This window comes from Trichoderma ghanense (genome assembly GCF_004382785.1).
Source record: "Trichoderma ghanense strain CCMA-1212 chromosome Unknown scaffold_0, whole genome shotgun sequence".
Classification (NCBI taxonomy): Eukaryota; Fungi; Ascomycota; class Sordariomycetes; order Hypocreales; family Hypocreaceae; genus Trichoderma; species Trichoderma ghanense.
In genome coordinates, this window is record NW_027395663.1 from 2870238 (window position 1) to 2886820 (window position 16583).

The following is a 16583-nucleotide window of genomic DNA, read 5'->3' on the forward strand; positions in this document are numbered from 1 at the left end:
TCATTTGAGAACACGGTCGTATACCGTACCCTTGACAGAGCCTCCACTCATCGCCGTCCGGACATTCCTCTTGAAGCCTTCCCGATTGCTTCTCAGATCATCAGCCGCCTCCTTGTTCAGAGGATCCGAAGCGTTAGGCTCCAAGAACAGAAACTATATCCTTCAAGTCAGCTTCAATCAAGCCCACATACGTCCATCAACCCTTTCTCGGAAACCCCCATCTCCGCATAACTCCTCTCAAGCAAAAGAAAAAGAGCACGTGCTGAAGCTTCTCATACCTGCAACCCCACAATGACCGCATTCAAGTTCAACACGGGCTTCCAGTCCTCCCGTAGAATGTTCAAGCACACTTTACCCTCGAGGTCAATGTTTGGGTGGTAAATCTTCTCCCTGCACAGCACCTTGGGCGGCTCGTGCGGGAAGTTTTGATTGATGGCGAAGTCGAACGTGAACCGGCCCCCCCGATACATGCCCTCGTCCGGCTCGATCGACAGGATAAAGTTGAGGATGTTGTCCGGGTCGGGGAATTCCGTCTTCATCGTTGAACCGAGGGACAGCTCTGACAAGTCTGTTACGTTTGCCATGCGGTAGAACGTTAGCCATCGCAGCACTACACCGGAAGGGGTGGAGATTCTGGGGGGGGGGGAGAAGAGGCAGTAAGAGAGAGAGAGAGAGAGAGAGAGAGAAAGGCAACCTTTTTGTACTCGCAGCTGTGCCGCCGTCACCTTCTTCCGCTTGCCTCCGGCTGCCTGCCCCTCGGCATTCTCAGCCTCCTTTTGCTTCTTTTTCTGTAGAAACCCTCGTTAGGAATCGCTCTGGTAAGCCGCAGAGGCCATGATGTCCAAGAAATACCATAGACCATATGTTCAACATCTCGGCTGCTGGTACGAGGGTTCTTGCCGGCAAAGAAGAAACGTGAGAAGAAGCGGTATCCTGGTTTCGCAAAGAGATGGAGAGGGATGGGAGTGGATAGGATATATATCAGACGGAATAGAGGAGCAACGACTGGACCGCCAGGTCACAAGGGAGGAGTGTTCGGAGAGCTGCTCTTTTTCGGATCGTCGAGGTTTCGTTTACGGAACCATGAGAGCCGTCATTCGCGGGGAGCGATTCGGTGCTTGTTGACCTGAATGCTGTCACACAGCGACGATAAGAAGATAAGCTAAGGTAAGCGTCTGGGGTACGGAATGCTCCGTATTATTCTGGGCCAGCGGCCGGAGTTTATGCGGCGGCTGGAGAACGAGGCGGAACCTTCGAATCATCGCACCGATAGTATCTATCAAGGTACTAGTACATCCTACTGGTACTTCATCTTCACCATATATCCCCGTTTATAGAGCAAAATATAAATCATCAATTGTTTCGAATATGTTCCCTTTGTTCCCTCTATCCTTCCTTGCATTCTCTACATGTATTCGGTTGGTACACCACAAACATTCTTCCAAAGCTATCTGCAAAACTTTTTTTGGTGGTCTCAAGTCGCCTATCCATCCCGTGAACAAAGAAACATGCTAAAAACATTAATGCCTTAATAACGTTACAAGCCAAGGTATCTGTATATGAAAGAATTTGTCTACTGGGGCAGGCCCGTAATATTCTTGGGGAACCATCGCGCTTGCGCTCACCCTCACCCTCACCTACTCTCCTGACCCGGGGCCGCACCCGTTTGCGTTCCGAATTTACCTTCTGGCGAAGCAGCACATAAGACCCGTCTTGCCCAGGAACCAGAGGAAACCGATGAAGCGGATCAGAGACAGCACGGCGGTAGCGTACAGAAGGAACTTGAAGAAGTTGGCAGTGCGGCTGGAGGCAGTTCCCTGTTGCGGTGGTTAGTTATCAAGCTACGTGAAGAGGCCGACCGAGAGATGCTACTTACCACGAAACCGGACTGGGCAAAGTCGTCGGTGGTGACACCAATAATGAGGATGATGTTGGAAAACAACCAGGAGACGACCAGACCGGTACGGAAGGACTTGTAACCATCTTCCACATCCTTCTTCTCAATCTCCTCCTCCTCCTTGAAGGGAGCCAGGGCTCGTCGCACAGTCTGCTCGAACTGGCTGTCGATATCCTCCTGTTCCTTCTCGATTTCCTCGACAACTACTTCGTTCTTCTCGCCCTTCTGCACGTTGGCAGACGGCAGAGCCTCGGCCTTGTCGGAACCCTTGGTACCCCAGGACACGTCGTGCCAGTTGTTGAACGCGTAGACCATGAGAATGTTGATGTAGGTCGACATGAGCAACAGGTAGTGGGGGAAAGAGTGGAACATGTGCCAGGGGTCCAGGTAGAGGAAAGAGGCGATGAAGTAGAGGCCGTAAATGGTGATGAGGGCGATGATGATGACACCGGCAGCGCCCGCTCCAAAGAAGAAACTCTTGACGAAATCTTCTCCCGAGTCAAAGTTGATCTGATCCTGGATGGGTGTGTTGAACGCTTGCACGACCAGGAAGACGGAAAGAACCAAGATGTAGCCCTGGATCAGCGCAAAGACCATGAAGGAGGCAATGTAGGTGAACTTGGAACCCTTCGGTCTGTTACCCAGAGCAAGGATGAACTGCAGGATAACGAACGCGAGATAGAGATACTTGAGCAGCGTGTTGATGATGGGCGTCGCCTCGTCTCCAAAGGGCCAGCCGTGGTGCTCGGACGAGTTGGATGAAGCGATAACCGGGGTGCCGACAAGGTCCATGATGACCGTGGTGGTCAGGTAGTAGGAAGCCAGAGAGAACCAGGAGAAGATGACGTTGAGGAAGTTGTAGATGAGCTGGATGTGCAAGAAGAACATGCGGATGATGTTGTGTCCACTCTTGTACATGCGGCCGAAGTGCATCAGGGCATACAGAGAGGCGGCGAACGAACCGTTGAGCCAACGACGACGCTGGCTGATGAATTCGGCAGCACCTTCGGGAACGTCTGTCTCGCCCTTGGCGGCCTTGATGTAGGTCAGATGCCATTTCTGGCCAGCCTTGGCGACTAGCTCGAAACAGAGAATACGATCTTCGGCCAAGAACATGTTCTTCTTGAAGATGTTCATGCCGTCGATACCCTTCTTGCCGAGGATCTTGGACAGGGTGTGATCACCGTGGAAATACTGCTCCAGAGGACGTCCCATGATGGCGCGGAATCGGTAGGCCGAGAAGGCACCGGGCAACACAGAGACGTAGCCGAACGAAGACTCCAGGGGCTTGTCGAGGATGTTTGAGATCTTGTACTCAAAGTTCTGCACAGCGACCAGGGGGTTGAGCAGCTTCTTGCCGCCCTTGCCCAACATGGCGTGAATCTCACCACAAGCACCACCAAGGTCCTTGTCGTTGTAGAAGCCCTCCCACAGAGCCAGCAGCGAGCGGGGGCTGGGCTTGGTACCGGCGTCAAGAAGAATGCAGACTTCGGGGTTCAGGATTCGGCCAAAGGCGTTGAACAGCCAACGGTGGGAGTTGATCTTCTTGGTGTTTTGCTGCTTCAAGCAGAAGATGAACTGCACGGGAGGCAGATTCTGCGGGCTGTCACCAGAAGGTCGGATGAGCTGCTGGTTGGGCGTGACGGAGAGCTGACTGGTGTACTCGAAGATGTGAGCGACGGTCTCCTTGCCGTCGACATCCTTCTTGACGACACCGTCCTGGTACACGCCGATGGTGGCGAGCACGTCGAGGGTGTTCTTGTCGGCCTTTTCGATACCGTCAAAGACGAAGCACACGACAATCTTCTGCCAGGCAGGACCTCCCTTGTTCCAGAAGGTCGACTTCTTGAGGTTGACAATGTCTCGGATGTTCTGCATCACACCGTGCAGAGTTCTGGCAAGCAGGACCTTGTCTTCGTTGTAGTATGTAATGGCAATCAGGAGCTCGGTGTGACGGTTGTACATGCGCGGCCGCAAGTCGTAGCCGTTCTTCAGGGTGAAGTCGTTGGGGTCACAGGTGGCGGCGGTGTACCGCATCTTGACGAACTCCTCGTTGCCGCCCTCGACATCGCGGTAATGAGGCTGGACTGCGTTCTTGATGGCGCTGGGCACGGGGTAGTCGATGGACAGGACGGAGCCCTGGACAAGCTTGACCTTTCGGGTGTTGTAACGCTTCAGACCGCCGCCGGCGGGCTGCTGCTGTCTCTGCACCCAGCTGTCATCGTCGTTGTCGTGGACAGTGGAGGCGGGGCGGGGGAAGTCGTATCCAGCTCCCTGTCCGTACTGGCCGTATCCGCTGTCGCTGCCCAGACCAGGAGTGCCGATGGGCGAGGCTCCTGGAGCATAGGACTCGGTGAGACTGTAAGCCGAGACTGGGCGGTCGGGAGGAGTCCCGGCACCGAGTCGATCATGCTCGTAGCCATGCGAGCCAGGCTCGTTCAGAAGATATCGTCCGGCCTCTTCCTCCTGTTCGTGAGGGGGCAGGTGATACTAGACGATGGAAAACAAAAGCAGCGTTAGCCAAGCTCGTCCGACCTGCCCTGTCCCCCCCCTTCCCCCCCCCCCCCCCCCCCCNCTCGATAATGGTAGTTTACTCACGCTACTGCCCGAGGGGAGATCCTGTAGCGGATGTCCCCCGCCTTGGCCGCCGCCGGGACCGTTGAAAGCCATGATGGTCCGTTGTTTTTTTCTAAAATGATATCAAGACGATGGCTGCTGAAGTCGTAATGCTAAAGAGCGTCTGTGGTCGTAATTCGTGTCTAGATGGGGCTCTCTCGCCTAGGTTCCCAATAGGTGCCAACGTTATGTAGGTAGGAAGAAGGAAAAAAAGGGGACCCCTTGAGAAGTGAGAAAAAAAATCTATTGAGCTTCAATGCCAGCTTTGTTTGCGGAAAGCAACCCGACCCCTAACGATGCGAGCAATGAGGCACCAGCCTCGGACTGTAGGACTGAAGGTTGGGGAAAGATGGAGGAGTGAAGGTTGACGGCGAAGCTTAGCGGGCTCAAAAGAATAATAAGGGGAGGGAAAAGGCTCTCGCGAACGATTCAGGAGATGCCCCAAGTGCAGCTTGCTTTTCCTGGGATCTTGTTTCGAACAGTACGAGGACGGGCGCACAGTGCGCGGCAGCGGACAGTGCAGTGGACAGTGGCCCAGAATAGGGGACTGCGCTAAGGGGGGCTTGAGGGGGACGCTGAGCCACCTCACCGGCACTGTGTGCGGGCAGCCTCTAAAGCGTCCGCTGGGCAACGTTTGGGTTAGGGCGCCTTATCAGCCCGACTTAGCGTCTGCGGTGAGACAGCCGTAGTTGAACCAAGGCTGCGCCGATGGTGCTTCTTGTCGCGGCGCTGCAGGACAGGACCAGTGACTGGACAGAGGCTGGAGGCAGAAGGGCATCACCTGTCGTCATCACGTTGCCCCTCCCTTGTGCAGGATGGTCCCAACAGCTCCCGTGTTGCCTTGAGACGTTTGTACAGTGTTGATAGGTGCTGGTTGGCTGCCTTCTGCTGCTCGTGGCAGCCCGCATTCCAAGTCATGGGCGTGTCAGAGGGGAGGCCGGCTGGCGATGCGAGGGCTCTACAGTATAACTGTGTACCAACTCCATGCTATACGGCGGGCTCTTTGGAGGTGGTCCCCTTTGTTGGCACGTCCGAAATCTCGTATGGCTGTGGACACAAAGGAAACAAAAAAGAAGGCAAATAGCCATGGCCGTCTCCGCTTTGGAGCCCAGCCCTGCAATTGCACCAGATGCTGACGGCCAATCCTTGAGATCGCGGCTGACTGCGTCCCACTGAGGGAGAGAAGCACAGTCGGCGGCACTGTATACTTGTACCTGGAGGTGTGCTCCCCGGCGCAGGCTCACTGGCTGGCTGTAAATACGTTGGTACCTATTTACAGGTACCTTAAGAAACGGGAAGCTCCTGATTCCAGCCACAGCGGTGCATGCTTATTGTTGATGGAATCCGTCTATATCTGGCCTGATATCGACAGCTGCTGCTGCATATTACTATTTCCCCTAGCGATATTCTTCATTTCTGCTTATTTTCCACCCATCCCCATGTCTAAAGAAGGCAAAAATGCTGCCCCGGAAGCAAACAGCACCGCCAGCGCAGCCACAGGGTCCTCCTCATCTCATCAGCCCTTTTGATGCGAACCAAAAATAGCACCAGCTAGAGCCGCCGCCAATGAGGGATCGGCGCCCGCAGCACTGTGGAGGCGGTGCAGCCACAATCCAGGTACCCTCACATGCGCCAAAGTAGCAGATCCTGCATTGCTTGCCTCCCTCTGCCTCTCCTCGTATGTACTTCGTATGCTTCCTCGCAGAAATATTTGCTGCCTTGCGTGAAGCTACGCCGCAGTGGTAAGGCCTTCCGCTGATCTCACGGCTACTACCTGGTAAGGACCCTGAGCAGTCCAGAGGGTGGTTTTACACAGTGTTTACAGTGCGAAGTGTCCGTGCACAGCAGTCGATTTGCCTTGGCCCAGCATCTTTTTTTTTTTTTTTTTTTTTTTTTTTTCGGGACACAACCGACTTGGACCCCAGGGACTTGTTCGACAGATCGCCTTGTAGAATCCGACTTGCAGGTGTCCAGAATACCAGCAGCTATCCATTGATCTACGAGGCTGCTCCCGTACTCCGCATCTTTTTGAGCATCCGTCGTGTCCAACTAGAGAAAACGGCAGGCTACCTGGTTTCCGCGCAACCACGCATGCAGTGATGCCACATCTCAGAGGCATCGATGCCCGGCAGTTGTTCCAGGAACCTCTAAAAAGTATGTCCTGCTCGACGAGGGGCCACAGTGAACAAGGCCAGTGCTGCGGGACGGCCGAGATCCCACGCTGCCGGCATTGTCTAGGTATTTGCAGTATGTACCTATATCAGATACAGGCATACCACAACTACCAATCTCGACAGTTGAAATGGCTGTATTTGCAGCAGCCCCGCCAACGATTCTGCAGAAAGAGTCGTCGTTTGATGGCGATTGCGGTGCCAAACCACGAATCCGTACCTCGACTCTTCCGCCAGATGCTGCCGGTTGGTTTGTGTGCTACGTACTCTTGTGATACGTGCTTGTCTGGACAGACACACACGCGCGTATGTACGCGCACTCGCACCAAACACGCCCACACCTTCCCCGTCTTTGCCTCTTCTCCAAACTTAGATAGATACAAGTGATAATTTATCGAGGCAATTGCCACCTCCCGTTGAAAGGCCTATTAACTACCTTAGATATTACCACTAGTGATTCCGTACCTGATACGGAGCACATGTGCGAATGTGCGAAGGCGGTGCGCCCATCTCGCTAATCCCCTTTCGGCAGTCCGCCCCACAAAGGGATCGAGATGAAATTTCCCAACCCTTGGAGGATTCTGTTCTCCTGAAATCTGTATGTACGGAGTTAGGAGTAGTATTAGGGAGTCCTCGTACGTGTTCCGGCAAAGAGCGGTCCTTCACAACGCTGCGATTCTTGCATAGCCTTCATCTCTTGCGTTGTTCCAGAAGAAGCCTCTCGTTTGATTGCCCTCCTCTTCCCTTTTCCTCCCTTCGGAACGCAGATCGCGCCATCGTTGGCTACGAGTCCCTTTCGCGTGGAGCCGCAGCCCTCTAGCGACGCACTCACCCTCACGCTCGCTCTCAGCCTCTTCTTTTTGTTTTACCTCAGCTGTCTGAGCGTCCATCTCGGTGAGCTGCTCATCATGTCGGACAAGAAGAATGACGACTACGGCGTCCAACTGAGAGACCTGGGCCGGGACCCGGAGAGTGGTGACGGCAAGGTCCGGACGGCGTACTCGCGCTCACCGTCGCCGCGCGGCCACTCTGGCGGCTTCGACTGGTCCAAGATCGACAACAGCCCCGGAGCCTCAGTGCTGGGTTACTGCCTGTCGTCCATCAGCATGACCGTCGTCAACAAATACGTCGTCTCTGGTTCCTCATGGAACATGAACTTTCTCTATCTGGCTATTCAAGTAAGGCTTATCCCCTCATCGTCTATCTTATCTCTGTCCCCTCAAGCATGGTTGCTAACCAACGTGCAACATAGTCTATTGTCTGTGTAGCTGCCATTCAAGCATGCAAACAGGCTGGTCTGATTACCAACCTGTCTCCCTTTGATCCGGAGAAGGGAAAGAAATGTGAGCACTTACCACCCAGTCTGTCGACAAGCAGAGTTGCTCATTCTGTCCAGGGTTCCCTGTGTCTGTTCTTCTGGTTGGCATGATTTATACTGGCGCCAAGGCGCTCCAGTACATCTCCGTGCCCGTGTATACCATCTTTAAGAACTTGACCATCATCGTCATTGCCTATGGAGAGGTGCTTTGGTTTGGGGGAAGCGTCACCCCGACCATCCTGCTATCCTTTGGCCTGATGATTTTCAGCTCCATTGTTGCTGCGTGGGCCGATGCCGATGCCGCAGGGCGTTCGTCAAAGGCGTCTCAGGAGTTCAGCACTCTGCAAGTGGGATACACCTGGATGGCCTTGAACGTCATCTGCCAGGCTGCCTTCGTCCTGGGCATGCGCAAGGTCATCAAGAAGATGGGCTTCAAAGACTGGGACAGTGAGTGATGTGCTTTATACGCGATGAGATGCATTAGACGCTAACATCCTCCCTTAGCCATGTTCTACAACAACTTCCTGACCATCCCTGTCCTGATCGTTGGCTCTCTTCTCGTCGAGGATTGGTCTGCCGATAACCTGGCCCGAAACTTTCCCGAGGAGACACGAACCAAGCTCATCATCGGCATGGTGTACTCTGGTCTGTGTGCCATTTTCATCTCCTACTCGTCTGCCTGGTGCATCCGCGTCACGTCCTCGACGACCTACTCCATGGTCGGCGCCCTGAACAAGCTGCCCATCGCTGTCAGCGGTCTCATCTTCTTCGACGCGCCCGTTACCTTTGGCAGCGTCTCCGCCATCCTGATCGGCTTCGTCAGCGGTCTCGTGTATGCCTGGGGCAAGGTCCGCCAGGGCGAAAAGGCCAAGATGTCGCTGCCGGTGACCAACAAGCCCGTCATGAGCGCCAGCTCCCAGAGCAACAACGACGCATCGAATGCGTAAAGTCGCTGAGCTCGGGCCAAAAACGAGAAGAGAATGATGAGCGATGGGCAGCCGGGACGGGACGAGAGGCATGTTGGGAGTTTGAGTATTTATGCTACTATTGGGAAAGCTATAGATCTTTGTGGGATTGTACTCTAGAATTGCTTGAGCCTGTGCGTGAAAAGGTCGGGAAGGTTAGGGATAAAGGATGGCAGCATCTTGTCACGATGATTACGACGTTTCAGAAGCATTCGAATGATCTATTTTCAGCATCGAGACATACAATACTGGTCGTGGCATCCTGTGTGAGTGTCCGTCGAGACTGGATAAACATGGCCGGTGAACCTCTTGTATATCTGTAACGGACTTGTCCCAAAACGCTCATTCTCCGCCCATGAGGGAAAATCCAAGGGCGGCCATGTTCCAGAACGAAGGATCGGCGCGATACCGGCTGGTGATATTTTAGAGTCGCAATTCTTCGTATGTCGATGAGTTGGTGGCCCGCGGATATTGCGGGATTCAACCTCACGTAGCATCACTAAACCAACAGGCGTGGGATTAGGGCGAGGTACAGGTGACATTGCGGTGAGAAGCCTCTTTTCAGATGACATTTCCTACTCTCCTCCATCCAAGAGTTATCTTGCTTGCCAGTAAAACACCAGCTGCTACATAGACTGTCTTGGTCCGGAGAATGGGAAAAGTGGCTGGTTGATACTTGCACGTGCGAACCGCGTGTCTTTGGATCCCTTTATTCAAGGCAACACATTCATTTGCCATGTCAGATGGCGGAGGAGTGAGTGCTGATTTGCTGCATTGGCAAATTTGTTCAATTTACTGGGAGAACTTGATAAGCTGCGGGTGAGTGTGTGTGTTTGCAGGTGTGTGTGTGTGTGTGTGTGTGCGTGTGCAGTTCTTCTTCTTTCTTACAGTAATAAGTACGCAGCAGCAAAAACTGAGGCCGGGATGCGCAAGCAAGGGAGGAGAGAAGAAGCCCCAAAGACCGACGGCCGCCTATCTATTCTTTTCCTTTTCCACACCGTGTTCCATTGGTGCTGGTGGCAAGCCGGTTCATTTCAACGAATCTCGAGTGCAATCAATGAGCCACTTTGCTCGCCAATGGAAATGTTCTTCACCCCCCTGCACTCTCTGTGTGTCCATTTACCATGTTGTGGTACAGTGTCACTGCTACAGTACATACTACCTAGAAGCTGGCAATTGGAAAAAACCCTCCCGCAGAGCCGTCCTCTTCTTCACAACGAGAACTAATTGGATCCAGCAGGCTGGGCTGAATCAGTGGGAACGTCGTCGTCCCACGCGGGCTGCGAGGCGGCGCCGAGTTATATGAGTCTTATCTGGGCCAAAGTCGCACCGGGTCGTTTGGCCACTCAGTGACACGCGAGACAACGCGTCCTTGGCGCCGACTATTTTTGGTGTCCGCGTCTCTTCTTCTGCTATTTATCGCTTCAGCATTTTCGTGTTTCTTCTCGGTGGGGTGTTTTCATTCAGAAGCATCGTAGCGATGGCCGGCGACTCGGTGATGCAGAGGGTCAGCTTGGCCGGATTGCATTGCGTGCCCCCCGGAACGACTGGCAGCGCATCTGATAACTTGATTACGAAGCGCTGGAACGGATCGGAGTTTGACCACGCCGGGCAGCTTCGTGTCTTTCATGTGCTTTGCCCATACCTTTACTTAGCGCTTCGTACCTGAACCCTTGCAGCCGCACTGCTCCCGTGCATTCGAGGGCCGGATGGAGATGCTGTAGGTTTTTAGAGCCCAGGCTTATTGTCCCTGTGCACACGCGGGAGCGGCGGATCAACAAGCGTCAGATGGGATTCCCACCAAGGCTTCAAAGAAAGGCAAGGAAAAGGGAAAGAGAAGCAGGATCATTTGCGGTGCATTGTCCATGGGAATCTCGAGCCCATTCCGATCCCACGCGAATCCACATTGCTGCAACACGCTCCCAAACGCCAAACAAGGGCCGAGGGCTTTTGGTGCCTGGATTCACTGCTGGAGCCGGCAGCAAGCGACCATGGCATGGCTGAATTCCAATCCAATATCAATGGAGGGCGCAGGCGGCTACAGTGTCGGCGTACAGTGTCCGTACCGTCTGTCAGCCAACGCAGCGCCCCGCCCGCCTCCCGCGCCGCGGCCACTCAGCGCCTCGCAACGCCCGGCGGCACCCGACAGCGTCCCCCCGGCCTGGCCCAAAACAGCCCAAAACAGCGGGTGGGGCGCGCGACAACATGCACTGTGCGCAGCCCTGGTGCGAGACGAGGGCGGCTAGGCTGCAAGCGGCTCTAGTGCCCTGGTGCTGCCCCTGGCGCCAGAAACGCGGGCCCCATCGTCAACTGCGGTTCCATCTTTCTGCGTTCTTTGCAGCAGACAGTCGGCCGTTTTTTTTTTTTTTTTTTTTTTTTTTTTTTTTTGCTTGCATGGAAGGCCAAGCTTGGCGCTGCTGATGCCTGTAATTACCTGGAAGGTCTTGGTCTGGTCTGGGCTGGGCAGGTACTTTGGCGGCGCTCGCATGCACGGCGTAGCACTGAGGTACCTACAGTACTCGACTTCAATTTGCAGCGGTCCTGCTTAGCGTCCAGTGGGCTCATGTCGCTCTGCCGCAGCCCCCCCCAAACAAGCGCAGTTCGCTCTTTCGCTTCCTCACCACCCCGTTGCTTCGCCCTCTTTTTTTCTCCTCTCTTCCTGGTCTGTTCGAGCGACAATCAATCAGCACCCAGCCAGCCAGAACGAAAGAAAAAAGAGGAGAGAGAGAAAACGACATTTCAAGCGTTTCGAGCGAAACAGCAGGAACCAGCTCTTCCCGTCCGTTCGTTTCTTTCTTCCTTCTTTTCCAACCTCGACTGTCGCCTAGGCCGATGATGTCTTTCTATTCGTCCACGATCTAGCATCTTTGTTGTTCACCACCCACGCTCTTTTTTCCTACCATATTGTCTCTGATTTTTGTTCTTCTTTGGTATTTTTTTTGGTTGTTTTCCTGAGCTAGACTCAGTCCACTCTTTTCTCAGTATTCCCGCTTGTCTTTGAATCGCTGCACGACGAGACAAGTGGCTTTCAGTTCATTCGTTTTTTTTGCCGACAACTCGAACCATTCAAATCGTCATCAGCTTGGGAGGATACACGAGGAGGAAAAGAAGAAAGGATCGACATAGTCCGACGAGCACGATTCTTTTGACATTCCGAGGCCGCGGTATCATCGATCCGCCATCGTCCGTCGCATCCTTGGTCAACTCTCTGTCGCCGAGTCGAATTATCAATACGTTTTGACAGGATCGAATCCATCAGCGTCAATCACCGATTCTCCATTGCCTACCGTTACTGTCCACCGAATATCGCCACAAACATCCGTCGCCAAAGATGGATACTTCATCGTTCCTCGTTGCGAGGGACCTGACGGAACTGCACGAAGGTGAGAGAGATGAGCGCCGTGTCTCGCCGTGATAGCTAATCAAAGTGTCAATGGCAGTGATGAGACTGGTCCCCCGAGCTGGCGGGTGCGTTAAATGCGACGACACGTCCAAGCTCCAATGCCCGTCTTGCGGCTCCAACGAGAGCTGCCAGTTCACCGTTCCGCTCGATTGTACGCAATGCCCGCAGTCCTTCTGCGCGGTCAACGACTCGCCCAACGACGGCGGCGGAGATAAAGGCAGCAGCGGGCCCAGCGCAGGGCCCATTGCCGGCGGCGTCGTCGGCGGCATTGCTGCCATTGCCATCATCACCTATCTTGTCTGGAGATTCCTCATCAAGCCCAAGAGGCGGCTCTCCCAGTCGGTGTACGGAGTCGAAGAGAGCGCCATCCCGGGCGGCGAGAAGAACGGCAACCGGGTCACTCGCCGCGGATCTACGCACACCGTCCATTCCATCGCCTCGACCGTCCTCACGCGCGCCTCCAACATCATCCAGATCGCCTACATTCCCGGTGTCACCAACCGAGCCACGCCTGCGTCACCCAACGTCCTTGTCCCTCCTGTTCCGCCGATCCCCATGCACCACACCGAAGGCTACCGCGACTCGTCGGCTGACAACCCCCATTTCTTCGTACCCGGCAACCTGCGAGACTCGACCTACTCCGGCATCTCCGCCTTCTCAGACCGCACCTCGTTTGCTCCGCCTCGCTCTAGCATTGCGTCCACCATCTTTGGGGGTGGCAAGCAGCAGGTCCTGACTCCGGCCCAGACTGGTATGCGGGCCAAGCCCACCATGGTCAGCGTCAAGTCCGGCTCGAGCTCGCCCAACACGCCTCCCGTTCCCAGCCTCGACCTGGACAAGTTCACCTCTTCCCAGCACCTGCGACCCCAAAGCGCGGCGAGCAACTTTAGCGTCGGCTCGACGTTCCTCAACAATGCCAATACCGTCACCCCGGCTCGTGCTCAGGTCGTCAAGCTGGGAGGCTCAGGGCTGAGAATGGTGGAGATTGCCTCCAAGCCGGATGGAAGCTCCATCTCAAAATCACCAAGCTCAGCGAGCAACCCAACCCCTCCCACGAGCTCGGGAGACACATCGACAGCCGATCAGGGGCCATTCTCCGACCCTCCGCCAACCCCTTCAATCTCCATCGAGGCTCCATCGCCCAGCCGGGAGAGGGCCTCTACCAAGGAGAAGGACCCCAGATCCGGTTCTCAAAAGCGTGAATCTAGCCCGTTTGGCGATGAGCACGAGACCAAGGACTGAGGGATCACATTTTGATGGCTTTTTATTTCCACATTCATACGCATGGGTGAATGACGTGTGGACCTATTTTCTTTGTTTTTCTCCTCCGATTTCTCTACATCTGATTTCTACTTTTCGCACTATATTCTTGGAGACCCCCTGCTTTCTTGAGCGATGAGAGAAGATCTTCACATTACGGGTTATGGCGTCTTTGATCGGGACAATTGTCGCAGGGATTGATATGACAGATGGCGGCACGGCTTGAAGCACAGCAAAATGCCGACATTTATTGTGTGGCTCGATTTTGACAATCTTGAATAGAGATGATTACTGGCACTCGATCTGATGTTGTGACGCTGAGTCTGACGCATGAGGATGAAGTGGATGAAGTCCAATAACGATGATGGCTGGTGAGCTGATTCAGATGCCTGGCCTCCATGTCAAGAGCATGGCAGACGATGTGCCGCCATTACCGGACGACTTGGTGTCCAAGCCCGCTGTCTCATGAGCTGTACCAAGGGGTTTTGCATCTCGTGTAGGGAAGAATGACTGAGACAGTGGCCGCGTGTCAACCATTCCAACTCCCTTGCGTGACGTATCATGAGAAGGACGTAGACGGAGAACGAGTCCTTGTTGAAGCTGTAGACAACATGAGCAACAGCACCAGGAGAGTTTAACGGATTTTGAAGCCAAGAAGGCAAGTCAGTCGCTGTATATAAAGAGAAAAGTTTTGTGATTGTCGACGATGCCAGATGGGCCCTTGAGAAATTGAGATGACGATTATTTCCATGTGCGGTCATCTCATGACCCATCTTGACTCGATTGTTCATATAGCATTCATCTAACCACGTGTAGAGGGTAAATTACCAGTTGCCTTTCTCAATTGACCATTTCTGCAAGCAATTTCCTGCTAGGAGTTATTTTTGGCAATTCTTGCCGGGTTGCGGGAGGAGACATGTGAAACTCGACGAGGACTGCTTCCCCCCTTTTGTCGTTGCAGGAACCAAAGAGCAGTCGTTTTCAATTTCGGCTTGGGTCTTGTTTTGGTCTATTAGTATCGGTTATCTGAATTGGAAACGATCCATCTAAGATGCTGAAAAATCAGACGGGTATTTTGCCTACTGCTATTACTTTGGTACTGAAAGGAGGTAGCTTTTTCTCCTATTTCCAGGCGGGATTAGATAGAGTAATGCCGGGTTCATGGGATGACTGCTATTTTGGACGAGACGGAACAGGGGGGGGTTGGATGGAAAAGTAGATTTGGCTAATTTGCGTGGAATCATCTTATTCTTCTTTCCTTCTCTCGCTTCGTATTCATCGTTATCAGATTTTGCATGGTGAGAGTAAAATGATCTTTAGCAGAAGATTCGAATCGGATGTCGACTGTTCAGGCATTCTCATCCACGTGGTATCAAACATGACACCCTCAAACCAAAACCCCCAACACGGAGGACTACCTTCTTACCTGCTTATACACCCCCCCCCCCCTTCTATTCGTCCACGATCTAGCATCTTTGTTGTTCACCACCCACGCTCTTTTTTCCTACCATATTGTCTCTGATTTTTGTTCTTCTTTGGTATTTTTTTTGGTTGTTTTCCTGAGCTAGACTCAGTCCACTCTTTTCTCAGTATTCCCGCTTGTCTTTGAATCGCTGCACGACGAGACAAGTGGCTTTCAGTTCATTCGTTTTTTTTGCCGACAACTCGAACCATTCAAATCGTCATCAGCTTGGGAGGATACACGAGGAGGAAAAGAAGAAAGGATCGACATAGTCCGACGAGCACGATTCTTTTGACATTCCGAGGCCGCGGTATCATCGATCCGCCATCGTCCGTCGCATCCTTGGTCAACTCTCTGTCGCCGAGTCGAATTATCAATACGTTTTGACAGGATCGAATCCATCAGCGTCAATCACCGATTCTCCATTGCCTACCGTTACTGTCCACCGAATATCGCCACAAACATCCGTCGCCAAAGATGGATACTTCATCGTTCCTCGTTGCGAGGGACCTGACGGAACTGCACGAAGGTGAGAGAGATGAGCGCCGTGTCTCGCCGTGATAGCTAATCAAAGTGTCAATGGCAGTGATGAGACTGGTCCCCCGAGCTGGCGGGTGCGTTAAATGCGACGACACGTCCAAGCTCCAATGCCCGTCTTGCGGCTCCAACGAGAGCTGCCAGTTCACCGTTCCGCTCGATTGTACGCAATGCCCGCAGTCCTTCTGCGCGGTCNAAAAAAAAAAAAAAAAAAACCTCCACAAACCAACACCCAAAAACTTCCCCTCCGGAAGACCCTTCCGTTGCACATCCCTACTCCACCGGGGGATAGATAGGCAGCCCACCCCCCCGTCTCCTTCTGCTCTTCCAAAAAGTTCGATACGATATACACACCACAACTTCCATAGCATGGCAGACTTACTAGGTAGGCTAGGCTAGGCGTCCATCCATTGGTATCATCACGCGTTATTCATGCATCCGTACAGCATGTGCGAATCTCTACAGCCCTGCGTATGGAAATGTAGATCACGGTTTCAAAGCTCCCTACCATGTAAATTGCTTCTTTCTCCTGATCAACACCGAGTCATATCCGCAAAAGCACATGCAAATGTGTGTGTGTGCGCGTGCGTGTGTGATGCTGCCACCTTTCGTCATGTGGAAAAGAAGGGGACGGTCGATCGTCGGAGCTTCAGCCTTTTGAGAAGCTGCACCGACAGCATTATTACATCATTGCAAAGTTCGCATGCGTTGTATTGTCAGCATTCAGAGAACATGATGCTCAGATGAGAAGGGACAAGGATTATTATACGTCCATTTTCGGAGATATCCCGAGTACGGACGCCTTCTAGATTCTTTCTACCAAAGTAGAGCTGTCAAAGTCGAAAAGCTCAACGCCATATCTCGATGGGTAGGTCACCGTCTCTAAAACGTCAATGCCATCTCAACTTGTACTTTTTGCTTTTCTTTTGCTCTCTATGTGTGTCCTCATGTTGT

General features: G+C 53.3%; 5 protein-coding genes across 5 annotated transcripts; 3 read left to right on the forward strand and 2 right to left on the reverse strand.

Moving 5' to 3' along the window:
- Window positions 1-4567, reverse strand: CCMA1212_000984 (uncharacterized protein; the record flags this gene model as incomplete). Its single annotated transcript, XM_073698425.1, has 5 exons — window positions 1-153; window positions 279-633; window positions 1684-1817; window positions 1877-4387; window positions 4496-4567. The coding sequence occupies 5 exons, from the start codon at window positions 4565-4567 to the stop codon at window positions 1-3; spliced, it is 3225 nt and encodes a 1074-aa protein (XP_073563356.1).
- Window positions 4568-4766: 199 nt separating this feature from the next.
- Window positions 4767-5006, reverse strand: CCMA1212_000985 (uncharacterized protein; the record flags this gene model as incomplete). The annotated part of the gene is made up of 1 exon (XM_073698426.1): window positions 4767-5006. A coding segment is annotated over one exon (240 nt), but the record flags the coding sequence as incomplete, so codon positions are not given.
- Window positions 5007-7284: 2278 nt separating this feature from the next.
- Window positions 7285-8949, forward strand: CCMA1212_000986 (GDP-mannose transporter; the record flags this gene model as incomplete). Its single annotated transcript, XM_073698427.1, has 5 exons — window positions 7285-7293; window positions 7452-7862; window positions 7937-8027; window positions 8081-8449; window positions 8507-8949. The coding sequence occupies 5 exons, from the start codon at window positions 7285-7287 to the stop codon at window positions 8947-8949; spliced, it is 1323 nt and encodes a 440-aa protein (XP_073563907.1).
- A 2009-nt stretch (window positions 8950-10958) lies between these two features.
- Window positions 10959-11213, forward strand: CCMA1212_000987 (uncharacterized protein; the record flags this gene model as incomplete). The annotated part of the gene is made up of 1 exon (XM_073698428.1): window positions 10959-11213. The coding sequence occupies one exon, from the start codon at window positions 10959-10961 to the stop codon at window positions 11211-11213; it is 255 nt and encodes an 84-aa protein (XP_073563906.1).
- A 1085-nt stretch (window positions 11214-12298) lies between these two features.
- Window positions 12299-13612, forward strand: CCMA1212_000988 (uncharacterized protein; the record flags this gene model as incomplete). Its single annotated transcript, XM_073698429.1, has 2 exons — window positions 12299-12350; window positions 12408-13612. 2 exons carry the CDS (start codon window positions 12299-12301, stop codon window positions 13610-13612), a joined length of 1257 nt encoding a protein of 418 aa, XP_073563366.1.
- Between the last annotated feature and the right edge of the window lie 2971 nt (window positions 13613-16583).